General features: G+C 35.1%; 3 protein-coding genes across 3 annotated transcripts; 2 read left to right on the top strand and 1 right to left on the bottom strand.

Moving 5' to 3' along the window:
- Nucleotides 1–5,596: 5,596 nt before the first annotated feature.
- On the top strand, nt 5,597–6,082 carry LOC113383712. The gene has a single exon (XM_026621962.1). It carries the CDS (start codon nt 5,597–5,599, stop codon nt 6,080–6,082), a length of 486 nt encoding a protein of 161 aa, XP_026477747.1.
- A 7,260-nt stretch (nt 6,083–13,342) lies between these two features.
- On the top strand, nt 13,343–14,044 carry LOC113383711 (circumsporozoite protein-like). The gene is made up of 2 exons (XM_026621961.1): nt 13,343–13,540; nt 13,589–14,044. Exons 1-2 carry the CDS (start codon nt 13,343–13,345, stop codon nt 14,042–14,044), a joined length of 654 nt encoding a protein of 217 aa, XP_026477746.1.
- A 1,228-nt stretch (nt 14,045–15,272) lies between these two features.
- Nucleotides 15,273–15,974, bottom strand: LOC113383710 (circumsporozoite protein-like). The gene is made up of 2 exons (XM_026621960.1): nt 15,777–15,974; nt 15,273–15,728 (listed from the first exon to the last, which is right to left on the bottom strand). The coding sequence occupies exons 1-2, from the start codon at nt 15,972–15,974 to the stop codon at nt 15,273–15,275; spliced, it is 654 nt and encodes a 217-aa protein (XP_026477745.1).
- Between the last annotated feature and the right edge of the window lie 2,927 nt (nt 15,975–18,901).

Raw genomic sequence — 18,901 nt, 5'->3', positions numbered from 1 at the left:
TTTTGAAAAAAAACTTTTGGTCAAAAAAAATTTAAGACTTGGTCTCGGACCGAGACCAAGACCAAGACCGAGACCAAGACCGAGACCGAGGGGACCGAGGAGACCGAGGAGACCGAGGAGACCAAGACCGAGGAGACCGAGACCGAGGAAACCGAGACCGAGGAGACCGAGACCGAGACCAAGACCGAGATCAAGACCGAGACCAAGACCAAGACCGAGACCGAGGAGACCGAGACCGAAGAGACCGAGACCGAGACCAAGACCGAGACCAAGACCGAGACCGAGGAGACCGAGACCGAGACCGAGACCGAGACCGAGACCAAGACCTAGACCGAGACCAAGACCAAGACCGAGACCAAGACCGAGACCGAGGAGACCGAGACCGAAGAGACCGAGACCGAGACCAAAACCGAGACCAAGACCGAGACCAAGACCAAGACCAAGACCAAGACCAAGACCAAGACCAAGACCGAGGAGACCGAGACCGAAGAGACCGAGACCAAGACCGAGACCGAGAGCAAGAACGAGACCGAGGAGACCGAGACCGAGAAGACCGAGAAGACCGAGACCGAGACCGAGACCGAGACCAAGACCAAGACCAAGACCAAGACCAAGACCGAGACCAAGACCGAGACCGAGGAGACCAAGACCGAGACCGAGGAGACCGAGACCGAGACCAAGACCGAGACCAAGACAAAAGTAATTGCTAGCGCAAATCAAATATAAAAGCAGACGCATATGCGAATATGAATGCAAATGCAAGTGCAAAAGCAAATGCAAATGCAAATGCAAATGTATATGACATGCAAATGCAAACACGAATGCGAAGACAAATGTTAATGTAAACGCAAACGCTAAGGCAAAAGTAAATGCAAACGTAGATGCAGATGTAAACGCAAACTGCAATGCAATTGCGGGTGTAAATGCAAACACAAATGCAAATGTAAGTGCAAAAGCATTTCTAAATTTAAATGCAAACGTAAATGCAAATGTAGACTCAGTTTCAAACATAGTGGAAAGGCAAATGTTAATTTAAATGCAATCTCAAACGCGAATGCAAATATATATGGAAATACATACGCAATTGCAAATGCAAGCGCATATGCAACAGCTGACGCAACTACAAACGCGGACGTAAATGTTCCTGCAAACGCTGATGCAAATGAAGATGAAAACGACAATGCAATGTAAATGCAGACACAAACGCGGATGCGAGTGCAATCGCAAATGCAAATGTGAACGCAAATGCAAATGTGGATGGAAACGCAGTTGCAAACAGAATGCAAATGCCAATGCAAGTTCATAAGCGAACGCAAATGCCAATGCGAGTGTGAATACAAAGGCAAACATAGATAAAGATCAGATCCAAACTAAAATTTGAATGCCGGAACAAATGCGAATATAAATGCTAGCACAATGCAAATGAAAATGCAAAAAAGAATGCAAATGGAAATCAAACGTAACTACAACTGCAAATGCCAATGTAAACGCGATCGCATATGCAAATGCAAATGGGAATAAAAATGCAAACGCAAATTAAAATAAAAAATGCAAACGTCTGCTTGATGAAAATGCAGATGCAAACACAAATGCAAAATGCAAATGTTAATGTAAATGCAAACGCAAATGCAAAAATAATTGCAAACGCGGAAGTAAATGTAGAAGCAAGTGCAGATGTAAATGCATATATAAATGCGAAAGCAAATGCCAAAGCAAATGCAAATGTAAATGCAAACACAAAGCAAATGTAAATGCAAATATACACGCAAATGTAAATCAAACGTGAAGGCAATTGCAAATGCCAAGGCAAATACAAATGCAAACGCCCATGCTACAGCCAACGTAATTGCAAACTCAAATGTAAATGTGCTTGCGAGCGCGATTGCAAATGTGAATGCGGATATAAATGCAAATATGAATTCAAAAGCAAATGCCAAAGCAAATGCAAATGTAAATGCAAACACAAAGCAAATGTAAATGCAAATATACACGCAAAAGTAAATCAAACGTGATAGCAATTGCAAATGCCAATGCAAATACAAATGCAAACGCCCATGCTATAGCCAACGTAATTGCAAACTCAAATGTAAATGTGCTTGCGAGCGCGATTGCAAATGTGAATGCGGATATAAACGCAAATATAAATGCAAATGTGAGTGTATATAAAAATAAAAACGCAAATGCATCTGCAAATTTAAACGCGAGGACAAACGCTGAAGTAAATGTAAATACAAAAGCAAATGCAAATGCAAATACAGATACAAGTGCAACTGCAAATGTAAGTGCCAGCGCAAACGCATATGCAAACGCAAACGCAAAAGCTAATATAAATGCAAAAGCAAATGTATATGTAAACACAAACGCAAAACCTAAAGGCAAATACAAGAGTAAATGCGAACGCAAGCGCAATTCTAAAAGCAACTCAAACGTAAACGCAAAACGCATATTCAACTGCAAATGTACATGTAAACGCGTAAGCAAATGTAAATGCAACTGCAAATGAAATCAAAACGCAAAACGCAAATGTAAATTCAAACGCGAATGCAAAGAAAAATGCAAAAACAAAAACGATCGTGTAAAAAACGCGAATGCAAATGCTAATGTAAATAAAATCGCAAATGCAAACACAAATGTCAATGCACATGCGAACGCAAACCTAAATGCAAACGTTAATGTAAATGTGAATACGAACGCGAATGCAGGTGCAAATACAAATGTAGATGCAAATGTAGAATCAAAAGTGACTGCAAATGTAAATGCAAATGCAAACGCAAACGCAAATGCTAATATAATTTCAAATGTAATAAATTTATCTTAAATGCAGATGCAAATGCCAACGTAAATTCAAGAGCGAATGCGAAAGTAATTGCTAATGCAAATGCAAACACAAAAGCACATGCAAATGCGAACATTAATGCATATTACATAATGCAAGCGCATAAGCAAACGCAAATGCAAATGCAAATGTAGGTAAAATAGCAAATGCGATTTTAAATGCGATCGCAAATGTAAATATAAATACAAGGGCGAATGCAAAATTAACTGCAAACGCAAATGCTAATATAAATGCAAAACCAAATACAAATGCAAATGCGAATGTAAATGCAAACGCTAATGGATGCAAATGCAGATGTAAGTGCAACTGCAAATGTAAACGCAAACATAAATGCAAAACTAAAAGGCAAATACAAATATACATACGAACGCAAGCGCAATTCTAAACGCAAACACAAACGTAAACGCAAAATGTAAATTCAACTGAAGATGCAACTGCAAATATAAATGCAAACGCATAACGCAAATGCAAATTCAAACGCGAACGCGAAGATAAATGCAATTGTTAATGAAAACGCAAATGCAAATGCAAATGTAAATAAAATCGCAAATGAAAATACAAATGCAAAAACAAATGTTAATGTACATGCAAACGCAAACGTTAATGTAAATGAAAATACGAACGCAAATGCATACGCAAATGTTAAAGCAAACTTTCGTTCAAAATTCAGGTTCGATCAAAATTGACGTTCGTAAAAAATTTACGTGCATATATGTATGCAAACGCAAGTGCGTAGGCAAATACAAATAAATATGTAAGTGAGAAAGCAAATGCGAATGTAACTACGAGCTCGAATGCAAATGCAAATGTAGACGCAAACTTGACTGCAAAAGTAAATGCATATGCGATTTTATTCATATTTACATTTTTCATTTGCATTTGCATTCGCTTTTTCATGCTTTTCATGCTTAACTGCTTTTGTTTTGCATTTACATTTGCTTAGGCTTTTACATTTACATTTGCAGTTGCATTTGCACTTGGATTTGCGTTATGCATTTACATTTGCATACATTTCCATATTTGCATTTACATTTGCGTTTGCATTCACATTTACATCCGCGTTTGCATTGGCGTTTGCATTTGCATTTACATTGGCGTTTGCATTTGCATTTGCCTTTGTATTTGTGTTTACATTTGCGCTTGCTATTACATTTACTTTCGCGTTTGCGGCTACTTTTGCATATGCGTTTGCATTTACATTAACATTTGCCTTTGCATTTGTGTTTGCATCTGCATTTTCATTTATATTTACCTTTGCATGTGCATTTGCGTTTGCATTTGCATATGCGATTGAATTTATATTCGCATCCGCGTTTGCGATCTATGCCTTTACTTTTGCACTTATATTTGCATTTGGGTCTGCATTTATAATCGCATTTGCATTTGCAATTAATTTTGCATTTACATTTGCACTTGCTATCGCCTTTAAAATACATTTGGAATTACGTTTGCATTCGCGTTTGCGTTTGCATTTGAAGTAACAGCGTTGTATTTACAGCGCTTGATTTTACATTTGCTTCCGCGTTTGCAGTAACTTTTGCTTTTGCGTTTGCATTTATATTGATATTTGCCTTTGCATTTGTGTTTGCCTCTGCGTTTTCATCTACGTTTGCATACGCATTTGCATACGCATTTGCATTTGCGATTGCATTTACATTCGCATCCGCGTTTGCAATCACGTATGCTTTTGCGTTTGTAGTTACGTTAGTTGTGGCCTTTGTTTTTGCACTTGCATTAGCACTTACATTTGCATTTGCATCTGCATTAATATTTGCATTTGGATTGGCAACTGATTTTGCAATTATGATACATTTGCATTTGCATTTACTTTTCATTTGCGTTTACACCTGCATCCGCGTTTGCGTACGTATTTACATTAACATTTGCATTGCATTTGCATAGAATTTGCGATTTTATCTACATTTGCATACGCGCTTGAGGGCACATTTACATCTGTGTTTATAATTAAGCCAGCTGTTGCATATACGCTTGCATTTGCGTTTGCAATTGTAATAGCATTCGCGTCTGTGTTTGCATGTAAATTGAAATGAGTTTACATATGCTTTTATATCTAGAAGTCGGTCTTACCTGCAGGTGCATTTGTGTTTGCATCCGCATTTGCATTGCAGTTTGCGTTTACATCCACATCTACCTTTGCATCTACATGGCTTGCGTTTATATCAATTCATATTGCGCATTTGCATCGCATTTGCGTTTGCAATTAATACTGCTTTCGCCGTTGCATTTACATTCCAATATGCGTTTGCATTTAACACTAGAAAGACGGACGCAGTCATTTTGACTGTTTTCCATTTTCAAACATAAAAATAACTACGTATTTGAAGTCGCAGCTTCGTGAAATTTTTTGACTTTTTATACAACATATAAATGCGTAGATAAATCGTATTATTTGCTTTATCTCACTTTTATTTTCAATATTCTTACATGTTATGCCTGCATGGACGGAAAACAGTCATTTTGACTGTTATAGAAATTTTACATTACAAACGGCTTTGTTATTGTATTGCAAATCGTTATCTCGCGTGCATTCATCTCCAATATGCGATAATGCATTTGTTATATAAGAATAACCGAATTTTGGCAAGTATTGACATTAGACCGTTCTTTTTCACGTGGTAACTTTCAGTATAACGCGTTGTTCAGATGATTTTTTAGAACTTATAAATAAAATGTCGAAGAGAAGTGAATTATTGCAAAAGCTAACAAACATAAGTGAAGAGTGTTCCGACATAGAATCAAATGCAGAAAATTGGGCACAATCATCAGAAGATGAATCGGATTATATTCCACGTGAATCATCTAATTCTGAGGGTAGCGATAAAGGTGATCACTATTGATGAAAATGAAAGTGCCATCAGTGTATGCAGGAGGGTGCTAAGTGGCTCAGGAACTGATGAAAGATTTCAAGAAACGAAAACCTCTCTCGATGGTACTGTATGGACCAAAATTGCCGAAGGTGGTACCTCAGGAAGGTCATCATCTGTGTTTTCAAGGGTGAATATTATTACAGGTGATCTTGTCAGTGCATTTTCATTGATAATAGATAATTATATTATCAAACACATAAAACAGTGCACAGAAGAAGAGGGCAGTCAAATTTTGGGGTACGATTGGACAACATCGTTACCGAAAATACGTGATTTTACTGGAATTTTATATGCTCGTGGGGCCTATGAGGCAAAAAATTTGAAATTGACTTATTTATGGTCAGCAAAGAAAACATGACAGATCAAAGGTAAAGAAAATATACCGTGAAATCCAGTTCACGTAGATGACCCCTGCAAATATTTTTCAATATTTTGGATTTGGCTGCGATAAATGCCTGGATTCTTTACAAAGAAGCGACAAGAATAAAAATCCAAAGAAAACAAATCCTTAGAGAACAGTTTTTGTTTGAATTGGCAGATCAGCTTTCTGCGGACTACACGACATCAACACAAAAAAATCAAAGAAAAATGATGACCCACAGACATCATGCAAATACCAGTAGTAATAAAAGAAAATTTTGCCAAATAAGACTTTGTAATAATAATAAAACTAATAATACGTGTCAAAGTTGCAACAAACATGTTTCCGGAAAATGTACTCATAATAAAAAGATCTCAAATTATATTTGCATGAATTGTAAAAATAATGAACTTTTTTTTCAGATGTACTATTTTTTTATTTTTAGCACTCATAGATAATTTGTATAGATGTAAATAGTACATGAAATATTAAAAATTAATTTTAAACAAATTTCTAAACGCATTATTTATTTTTTTCACGACGCAGTCATTTTGACTGTTTTCAGGCAATGTAGGTATACTCAATTCGTCCGTAAATACATTTATTACTTTTGCCACATTTTCAGAATTTACATCAGCATTTGCATTTAAAATAAATTTTAGTTTTTACATTTGCATTTGCGTTTACATTCACATTTGCATTCGCATTTGCGAGCAGATTTACATTTTTGTTTGTAATTACGTTAGCTGTTGCACAGGCCTATGCCTTTGCATTCACATCGGCATTTTCATTTGCAATCACATTCGATTTGCATTTGCTTAGACTTACAGTCGCATTTGCTTTAGCATTTACATTTGCATTTTGCATTTGCGTTTGCATTTACATTTGCATTTGCGCTGCTATTTAAATTTATACTTGCATTCGCGTTTGCGTCTACAGTTGGATTTGCGCTTGCGTTTGCTATTAAATTTGCATCCGCTTTTACATTTGTATTTGCACTTGCATTTGCATTTACTTTTGCATTTGTTATTGCATTCGCATTTACATTTGCATTTGCGTTTTCATCTACATCTGTATTTGCGTTTATAAGATATATAGATAGAAACGCAAATGCAAACACAATGCAAAAGCGAATGTTGATGTAAATACGGAGGCAAACGCAAATGTAAAAGTGAATGTAGACCAGAATATAAATGCAAACGCAAATAAATATGTAAATACAAACGCAAATGCAAATGTAAATGTTGATGTAAATGTGAACGCAAACGCAGATGTGAATGCAAACGCAAACGCAAATATAAATGCAAATGCAATCGTAGATAAAAACGCAATTGCAAACAGTATGCAAAGGCAAATGTAAATTTAAATTCAAGGGCAAACGCGAATGCAAATGTATTTTAAATGCAATCGCAAATGCAAATCTAAAGGCAAGGACAAATGCAAAGGCGATTGCAAACGCGAATGCTGATATAAAAGCAAATGCAAACGCACCTGACGTGATTGCAAAATACAAATGCCAATGCAAAAGCAAATGCAAATGCAACTGTGGGTGAAAATGCAAAAGCAAACACCAATGCAAAGACAAATGTTAATGTAAATGCAAAGGCAAGCACAAATGTAAATGCAAATGCAAATGCAGATTTAAATGCGAACGCAAATGCTTATGTATACGCAAGCGCAAATGCAAAATGTGATGGCAATCAAAAATGCAAATGACATTGCGAAAGCAAACGCAAATGCAAGTACAAGTGCTAACGCAAATTTTATTGTAATGTACGGAACTGCAAAAGTAATATGGCAGAAAACGCGTGTGCGAATTTCAGTGCAATTCAAACATGACTCCAAATGTAAATGCAAACGCATTTATAGCTAACGTTATAACAATCGCAAATGAAAATGTCGTTTCAAGCGGAAATACAAATGCAAATGCAAATGCTAATTTAATTGCAAACGTGAATGCAAACGCAAATGTAGATGCAAATGTAAATGAAAAGGCAAATGCAAATAAAAATGCAAGCGCGAATCTTAAAGTAAATGCAAATGTACGCAAATATAAGCGCAAATGTAAGTGCAAACGCAAGTGCTATAGTAAACACGGATCAAATGTGACCGGAAAAGCAGATGAAAATGCACACGCAAATGCAAATAAAAATTCAAAAGCAAGTGCAAATGTAAACGCAAACGCAATTGCAAATACTAATGCATTTGCAACTGTTATTGTCAATGCAAACGCAAGTGCATATGTGGGTTTAAGAGCAATTGCTTAAGTAACTGCAAATGAAAAGCTGACGTAATAACCTGCAATGCACATATGATTGCAAACGTAAATTCAAACGAAAGTGCATATGTAAAGGCAAACGCAAATGCAAACATAAATACATTAGCAAATGCAAATGTAAATGCATGCGCAAATGCAAATGCAAATGCAAATGTAAATGAGAACGCAAATGCAAAAATAAATGCAAAAGCAAGTTTTGTTTTATTTGCAGACTGCAAATGTAAATGCAAATGCTGATGAAAATGCAAATGCCTTTGCAAATGCATGTGTAAATACGAATGCAATCACAAACGCAAATACAAATGGAATTGCAAATGTAAATGCAAGCGCAAATGTAAATGCAATTGCAAACGCGAATGTTATTTTATATGCCATCGCAAATTCAAATGTAAATGCGTGAGCGAATGGAAACATTATTGCAATCGCAAAAGCAAATATGAATGCAAATGCAAATGCGAAAACAAAAGCATTCGCAACAACTAACGTAACTACAAACACAAATGCAACTTTCATTGCAAACGCGAATGCAAATGTAAATGCAATCGCAAATGAAAATGCAAATGCAAACGCGAATGCAAAAGCAAGTGCGGATGAGGATGCAAATGCAAACAAAAATGCAATGGCAAATGTTAATGTAAATGCAAACGCAAATGCAGATGCTTATGTAATTGCAAACTTATAGGCAAATGTAATCACAAACACGGATGCAAATGTAAAAGCAAGCGCAAATGTCAATACAAATGTGAATGCAAAAGCAAGTGCAAATGTTTATGTAAAGTCTGACAGTGTAGAAGCAATTATAAATGCAAATGTGAATGCAACCGCAAATGCAAATGCAAACGCAAATGCAAATATAAATATAAATGCATTTGCATAGAATTTGCGATTTTATCTACATTTGCATACGCGCTTGAGGGCACATTTACATCTGTGTTTATAATTAAGCCAGCTGTTGCATATACGCTTGCATTTGCGTTTGCAATTGTAATAGCATTCGCGTCTGTGTTTGCATGTAAATTGAAATGAGTTTACATATGCTTTTATATCTAGAAGTCGGTCTTACCTGCAGGTGCATTTGTGTTTGCATCCGCATTTGCATTGCAGTTTGCGTTTACATCCACATCTACCTTTGCATCTACATGGCTTGCGTTTATATCAATTCATATTGCGCATTTGCATCGCATTTGCGTTTGCAATTAATACTGCTTTCGCCGTTGCATTTACATTCCAATATGCGATTGCATTTAACACTAGAAAGACGGACGCAGTCATTTTGACTGTTTTCCATTTTCAAACATAAAAACAACTACGTATTTGAAGTCGCAGCTTCGTGAAATTTTTTGACTTTTTATACAACATATAAATGCGTAGATAAATCGTATTATTTGCTTTATCTCACTTTTATTTTCAATATTCTTACATGTTTTGCCTGCATGGACGGAAAACAGTCATTTTGACTGTTATAGAAATTTTACATTACAAACGGCTTTGTTATTGTATTGCAAATCGTTATCTCGCGTGCATTCATCTCCAATATGCGATAATGCATTTGTTATATAAGAATAACCGAATTTTGGTAAGTATTGACATTAGACCGTTCTTTTTCACGTAGTAACTTTCAGTATAACGCGTTGTTCAGATGATTTTTTAGAACTTATAAATAAAATGTCGAAGAGAAGTGAATTATTGCAAAAGCTAACAAACATAAGTGAAGAGTGTTCCGACATAGAATCAAATGCAGAAAATTGGGCACAATCATCAGAAGATGAATCGGATTATATTCCACGTGAATCATCTAATTCTGAGGGTAGCGATAAAGGTGATCACTATTGATGAAAATGAAAGTGCCATCAGTGTATGCAGGAGGGTGCTAAGTGGCTCAGGAACTGATGAAAGATTTCAAGAAACGAAAACCTCTCTCGATGGTACTGTATGGACCAAAATTGCCGAAGGTGGTACCTCAGGAAGGTCATCATCTGTGTTTTCAAGGGTGTGAAAGGGCCAACGAGCTTTGCAAAAAAGAATATTATTACAGGTGATCTTGTCAGTGCATTTTCATTGATAATAGATAATTATATTATCAAACACATAAAACAGTGCACAGAAGAAGAGGGCAGTCAAATTTTGGGGTACGATTGGACAACATCGTTACCGAAAATACGTGATTTTACTGGAATTTTATATGCTCGTGGGGCCTATGAGGCAAAAAATTTGAAATTGACTTATTTATGGTCAGCAAAGAAAACATGACAGATCAAAGGTAAAGAAAATATACCGTGAAATCCAGTTCACGTAGATGACCCCTGCAAATATTTTTCAATATTTTGGATTTGGCTGCGATAAATGCCTGGATTCTTTACAAAGAAGCGACAAGAATAAAAATCCAAAGAAAACAAATCCTTAGAGAACAGTTTTTGTTTGAATTGGCAGATCAGCTTTCTGCGGACTACACGACATCAACACAAAAAAATCAAAGAAAAATGATGACCCACAGACATCATGCAAATACCAGTAGTAATAAAAGAAAATTTTGCCAAATAAGACTTTGTAATAATAATAAAACTAATAATACGTGTCAAAGTTGCAACAAACATGTTTCCGGAAAATGTACTCATAATAAAAAGATCTCAAATTATATTTGCATGAATTGTAAAAATAATGAACTTTTTTTTCAGATGTACTATTTTTTTATTTTTAGCACACATAGATAATTTGTATAAATGTAAATAGTACATGAAATATTAAAAATTAATTTTAAACAAATTTCTAAACGCATTATTTATTTTTTTCACGACGCAGTCATTTTGACTGTTTTCAGGCAATGTAGGTATACTCAATTCGTCCGTCTTTCTAGTGTTAAAATACATTTATTACTTTTGCCACATCTTCAGAATTTACATCAGCATTTGCATTTAAAATAAATTTTAGTTTTTACATTTGCATTTGCGTTTACATTCACATTTGCATTCGCATTTGCGAGCAGATTTACATTTTTGTTTGTAATTACGTTAGCTGTTGCACAGGCCTATGCCTTTGCATTCACATGGGCATTTTCATTTGCAATCACATTCGATTTGCATTTGCTTAGACTTACAGTCGCATTTGCTTTAGCATTTACATTTGCGTTTGCATTTACATTTGCATTTGCGCTGCTATTTAAATTTATACTTGCATTCGCGTTTGCGTCTACAGTTGGATTTGCGCTTGCGTTTGCTATTAAATTTGCATCCGCTTTTACATTTGTATTTGCACTTGCATTTGCATTTACTTTTGCATTTGTTATTGCATTCGCATTTACATTTGCATTTGCGTTTTCATCTACATCTGTATTTGCGTTTATAAGATATATAGATAAAAACGCAAATACAAACACAATGCAAAAGCGAATGTTGATGTAAATACGGAGGCAAACGCAAATGTAAAAGTGAATGTAGACCAGAATATAAATGCAAACGCAAATAAATATGTAAATACAAACGCAAATGCAAATGTAAATGTTGATGTAAATGTGAACGCAAACGCAGATGTGAATGCAAACGCAAACGCAAATATAAATGCAAATGCAATCGTAGATAAAAACGCAATTGCAAACAGTATGCAAAGGCAAATGTAAATTTAAATTCAAGGGCAAACGCGAATGCAAATGTATTTTAAATGCAATCGCAAATGCAAATCTAAAGGCAAGGACAAATGCAAAAGCGATTGCAAACGCGAATGCTGATATAAGAGCAAATGCAAACGCACCTGACGTGATTGCAAAATACAAATGCCAATGCAAAAGCAAATGCAAATGCAACTGTGGGTGAAAATGCAAAAGCAAACACAAATGCAAAGACAAATGTTAATGTAAATGCAAAGGCAAGCACAAATGTAAATGCAAATGCAAATGCAGATTTAAATGCGAACGCAAATGCTTATGTATACGCAAGCGCAAATGCAAAATGTGATTGCAATCAAAAATGCAAATGACATTGCGAAAGCAAACGCAAATGCAAGTACAAGTGCTAACGCAAATTTTATTGTAATGTACGGAACTGCAAAAGTAATATGGCTGAAAACGCGTGTGCGAATTTCAGTGCAATTCAAACATGACTCCAAATGTAAATGCAAACGCATTTATAGCTAACGTTATAACAATCGCAAATGAAAATGTCGTTTCAAGCGGAAATACAAATGCAAATGCAAATGCTAATTTAATTGCAAACGTGAATGCAAACGCAAATGTAGATGCAAATGTAAATGAAAAGGCAAATGCAAATAAAAATGCAAGCGCGAATCTTAAAGTAAATGCAATCGTAGATGCAAATGTACGCAAATATAAGCGCAAATGTAAGTGCAAACGCAAGTGCTATAGTAAACACGGATCAAATGTGACCGGAAAAGCAGATGAAAATGCACACGCAAATGCAAATAAAAATTCAAAAGCAAGTGCAAATGTAAACGCAAACGCAATTGCAAATACTAATGCATTTGCAACTGTTATTGTCAATGCAAACGCAAGTGCATATGTGGGTGTAAGAGCAATTGCTTAAGTAACTGCAAATGAAAAGCTGACGTAATAACCTGCAATGCACATATGATTGCAAACGTAAATTCAAACGAAAGTGCATATGTAAAGGCAAACGCAAATGCAAACATAAATACATTAGCAAATGCAAATGTAAATGCATGCGCAAATGCAAATGCAAATGCAAATGTAAATGAGAACGCAAATGCAAAAATAAATGCAAAAGCAAGTTTTGTTTTATTTGCAGACTGCAAATGTAAATGCAAATGCTGATGAAAATGCAAATGCCTTTGCAAATGCATGTGTAAATACGAATGCAATCACAAACGCAAATACAAATGGAATTGCAAATGTAAATGCAAGCGCAAATGTAAATGCAATTGCAAACGCGAATGTTATTTTATATGCCATCGCAAATTCAAATGTAAATGCGTGAGCGAATGGAAACATTATTGCAATCGCAAAAGCAAATATGAATGCAAATGCAAATGCGAAAACAAAAGCATTCGCAACAACTAACGTAACTACAAACACAAATGCAACTTTCATTGCAAACGCGAATGCAAATGTAAATGCAATCGCAAATGAAAATGCAAATGCAAACGCGAATGCAAAAGCAAGTGTGGATGAGGATGCAAATGCAAACAAAAATGCAATGGCAAATGTTAATGTAAATGCAAACGCAAATGCAGATGCTTATGTAATTGCAAACTTATAGGCAAATGTAATCACAAACACGGATGCAAATGTAAAAGCAAGCGCAAATGTCAATACAAATGTGAATGCAAACGCAAGTGCAAATGTTTATGTAAAGTCTGACAGTGTAGAAGCAATTATAAATGCAAATGTGAATGCAACCGCAAATGCAAATGCAAACGCAAATGCAAATATAAATGCAGACGCGAATTCAAATATGTATGCAAATAAGAATGTAAGTAAGAACGCAAATGCAAATGTAAATACAAACGCAATCGCAAATGCAAATGCAGATATAAAGGTGGCTGCACATGTAAATGCAAACGTAAATGCAAAGGCGAACGCAAATGTTATTTTAAATGCAATTGCAAATTCAAATGTAAATACGAGAGCGAATGCAAAAGTAATTGCACTGAAAATACAAATGCATTTGCAACTGTTATTGTCAATGCAAACGCAAGTGCAAATGTGGGTGTAAGAGCAAATAACAAGTGCAATGCACACATGATTGCAAACGTAAATTCAAACGAAAGGGCATATGTAAAGGCAAACGCAAATGCAAACATAAGTACAATATTAAATGCAAATGAAAATACGAAAGCAAATGCAAATCAAATTTAGATGCAAACGTGACCGCAAATATAAATTCAAATCCAAATACAAATATAAATGCAAATGTAATTACGAATGCGAACGCAAACGCGATTGCAAATGTAATTGCAAATGTAATAAATGTATTTCAAACACAAATACAAATGCTGACATAAATTCAAATACGAATGCAAAAGTAATTGCTTACGCAAATGCAAACATAAGCAGACGCAAATGCGAATATGAATGAAAATGCAAGTGCAAAAGCAAACGCATTTGCAAAAGCTGACTTAGCTACAAACGCAGAGGCAATTGTGATTGCAAGTCCGGATGCGAATGTACATGCAATTGCAAATGCGCATGTAAACATGAAAGCAAGCGAAAATGCAAATGTAGATGAAAATGCAAATGCTAACACGAATGCAAAGGCAAATGTTAATTCAAAAGCAAACGCAAACGCGAATGCGAATGTAGATACAAATACATGTGCATTTGCAAATGCAAATGCAAATGCACATGTATTTGTATCTACATTCGCATTCGCGTTTGCGTTTGCTTTTGAATTAACATTTGCCTTTGCATTCGTGTTAGCATTTGCATTTTCATCTACATTTGCATTTTCGCTTGCTTTCATGTTTACATGCGCATTTGCAATTGCATGTACATTCGCATCCGGACTTGCAATCACAATTGCCTCTGCGTTTGTAGCTAAGTCAGCTTTTGCAAATGCGTTTGCTTTTGCACTTGCATTTTCATTCATATTCGCATTTGCGTCTGCTTATGTTTGCATTTGCGTAAGCAATTACTTTTGCATTCGTATTTGAATTTATGTCAGCATTTGTATTTGTGTTTGAAATACATTTATTACATTTGCAATTACATTTGCAATCGCGTTTGCGTTCGCATTCGTAATTACATTTGCATTTATATTTGTATTTGGATTTGAATTTATATTTGCGGTCACGTTTGCATCTAAATTTGATTTGCATTTGCTTTCGTATTTTCATTTGCATTTAATATTGTACTTATGTTTGCATTTGCGTTTGCCTTTACATATGCCCTTTCGTTTGAATTTACGTTTGCAATCATGTGTGCATTGCACTTGTTATTTGCTCTTACACCCACATTTGCACTTGCGTTTGCATTGACAATAACAGTTGCAAATGCATTTGTATTTTCAGTGCAATTACTTTTGCATTCGCTCTCGTATTTACATTTGAATTTGCAATTGCATTTAAAATAACATTTGCGTTCGCCTTTGCATTTACGTTTGCATTTACATGTGCAGCCACCTTTATATCTGCATTTGCATTTGCGATTGCGTTTGTATTTACATTTGCATTTGCGTTCTTACTTACATTCTTATTTGCATACATATTTGAATTCGCGTCTGCATTTATATTTGCATTTGCGTTTGCATTTGCATTTGCGGTTGCATTCACATTTGCATTTATAATTGCTTCTACACTGTCAGACTTTACATAAACATTTGCACTTGCGTTTGCATTCACATTTGTATTGACATTTGCGCTTGCTTTTACATTTGCATCCGTGTTTGTGATTACATTTGCCTATAAGTTTGCAATTACATAAGCATCTGCATTTGCGTTTGCATTTACATTAACATTTGCCATTGCATTTTTGTTTGCATTTGCATCCTCATCCACACTTGCTTTTGCATTCGCGTTTGCATTTGCATTTTCATTTGCGATTGCATTTACATTTGCATTCGCGTTTGCAATGAAAGTTGCATTTGTGTTTGTAGTTACGTTAGTTGTTGCGAATGCTTTTGTTTTCGCATTTGCATTTGCATTCATATTTGCTTTTGCGATTGCAATAATGTTTCCATTCGCTCACGCATTTACATTTGAATTTGCGATGGCATATAAAATAACATTCGCGTTTGCAATTGCATTTACATTTGCGCTTGCATTTACATTTGCAATTCCATTTGTATTTGCGTTTGTGATTGCATTCGTATTTACACATGCATTTGCAAAGGCATTTGCATTTTCATCAGCATTTGCATTTACATTTGCAGTCTGCAAATAAAACAAAACTTGCTTTTGCATTTATTTTTGCATTTGCGTTCTCATTTACATTTGCATTTGCATTTGCATTTGCGCATGCATTTACATTTGCATTTGCTAATGTATTTATGTTTGCATTTGCGTTTGCCTTTACATATGCACTTTCGTTTGAATTTACGTTTGCAATCATATGTGCATTGCAGGTTATTACGTCAGCTTTTCATTTGCAGTTACTTAAGCAATTGCTCTTACACCCACATATGCACTTGCGTTTGCATTGACAATAACAGTTGCAAATGCATTAGTATTTGCAATTGCGTTTGCGTTTACATTTGCACTTGCTTTTGAATTTTTATTTGCATTTGCGTGTGCATTTTCATCTGCTTTTCCGGTCACATTTGATCCGTGTTTACTATAGCACTTGCGTTTGCACTTACATTTGCGCTTATATTTGCGTACATTTGCATCTACGATTGCATTTACTTTAAGATTCGCGCTTGCATTTTTATTTGCATTTGCCTTTTCATTTACATTTGCATCTACATTTGCGTTTGCATTCACGTTTGCAATTAAATTAGCATTTGCATTTGCATTTGTATTTCCGCTTGAAACGACATTTTCATTTGCGATTGTTATAACGTTAGCTATAAATGCGTTTGCATTTACATTTGGAGTCATGTTTGAATTGCACTGAAATTCGCACACGCGTTTTCAGCCATATTACTTTTGCAGTTCCGTACATTACAATAAAATTTGCGTTAGCACTTGTACTTGCATTTGCGTTTGCTTTCGCAATGTCATTTGCATTTTTGATTGCAATCACATTTTGCATTTGCGCTTGCGTATACATAAGCATTTGCGTTCGCATTTAAATCTGCATTTGCATTTGCATTTACATTTGTGCTTGCCTTTGCATTTACATTAACATTTGTCTTTGCATTTGTGTTTGCTTTTGCATTTTCACCCACAGTTGCATTTGCATTTGCTTTTGCATTGGCATTTGTATTTTGCAATCACGTCAGGTGCGTTTGCATTTGCTCTTATATCAGCATTCGCGTTTGCAATCGCTTTTGCATTTGTCCTTGCCTTTAGATTTGCATTTGCGATTGCATTTAAAATACATTTGCATTCGCGTTTGCCCTTGAATTTAAATTTACATTTGCCTTTGCATACTGTTTGCAATTGCGTTTTTATCTACGATTGCATTTGCATTTATATTTGCGTTTGCGTTTGCATTCACATCTGCGTTTGCGTTCACATTTACATCAACATTTACATTTGCATTTGCGTTTGTATTTACATATTTATTTGCGTTTGCATTTATATTCTGGTCTACATTCACTTTTACATTTGCGTTTGCCTCCGTATTTACATCAACATTCGCTTTTGCATTGTGTTTGTATTTGCGTTTTTATCTATATATCTTATAAACGCAAATACAGATGTAGATGAAAACGCAAATGCAAATGTAAATGCGAATGCAATAACAAATGCAAAAGTAAATGCAAATGCAAGTGCAAATACAAATGTAAAAGCGGATGCAAATTTAATAGCAAACGCAAGCGCAAATCCAACTGTAGACGCAAACGCGAATGCAAGTATAAATTTAAATAGCAGCGCAAATGCAAATGTAAATGCAAACGCAAATGTAAATGCTAAAGCAAATGCGACTGTAAGTCTAAGCAAATGCAAATCGAATGTGATTGCAAATGAAAATGCCCATGTGAATGCAAAGGCATAGGCCTGTGCAACAGCTAACGTAATTACAAACAAAAATGTAAATCTGCTCGCAAATGCGAATGCAAATGTGAATGTAAACGCAAATGCAAATGTAAAAACTAAAATTTATTTTAAATGCAAATGCTGATGTAAATTCTGAAGATGTGGCAAAAGTAATAAATGTATTTTAACACTAGAAAGACGGACGAATTGAGTATACCTACATTGCCTGAAAACAGTCAAAATGACTGCGTCGTGAAAAAAATAAATAATGCGTTTAGAAATTTGTTTAAAATTAATTTTTAATATTTCATGTACTATTTACATTTATACAAATTATCTATGTGTGCTAAAAATAAAAAAATAGTACATCTGAAAAAAAAGTTCATTATTTTTACAATTCATGCAAATATAATTTGAGATCTTTTTATTATGAGTACATTTTCCGGAAACATGTTTGTTGCAACTTTGACACGTATTATTAGTTTTATTATTATTACAAAGTCTTATTTGGCAAAATTTTCTTTTATTACTACTGGTATTTGCATGATGTCTGTGGGTCATCATTTTTCTTTGATTTTTTTGTGTTGATGTCGTGTAGTCCGCAGAAAGCTGATCTGCCAATTCAAACAAAAACTGTTCTCTAAGGATTTGTTTTCTTTGGATTTTTATTCTTGTCGCTTCTTTGTAAAGAATCCAGGCATTTATCGCAGCCAAATCCAAAATATTGAAAAATATTTGCAGGGGTCATCTACGTGAACTGGATTTCACGGTATATTTTCTTTACCTTTGATCTGTCATGTTTTCTTTGCTGACCATAAATAAGTCAATTTCAAATTTTTTGCCTCATAGGCCCCACGAGCATATAAAATTCCAGTAAAATCACGTATTTTCGGTAACGATGTTGTCCAATCGTACCCCAAAATTTGACTGCCCTCTTCTTCTGTGCACTGTTTTATGTGTTTGATAATATAATTATCTATTATCAATGAAAA

This window comes from Ctenocephalides felis, unplaced genomic scaffold (assembly GCF_003426905.1).
Source record: "Ctenocephalides felis isolate EL2017-DRISC unplaced genomic scaffold, ASM342690v1 CF-g0.4_SCAFFOLD_03570, whole genome shotgun sequence".
NCBI lineage: Eukaryota > Metazoa > Arthropoda > Insecta > Siphonaptera > Pulicidae > Ctenocephalides > Ctenocephalides felis.
The sequence above is the reverse complement of the archived record's forward strand: the minus strand, read 5'-3'. Positions and strand labels throughout refer to the sequence as shown.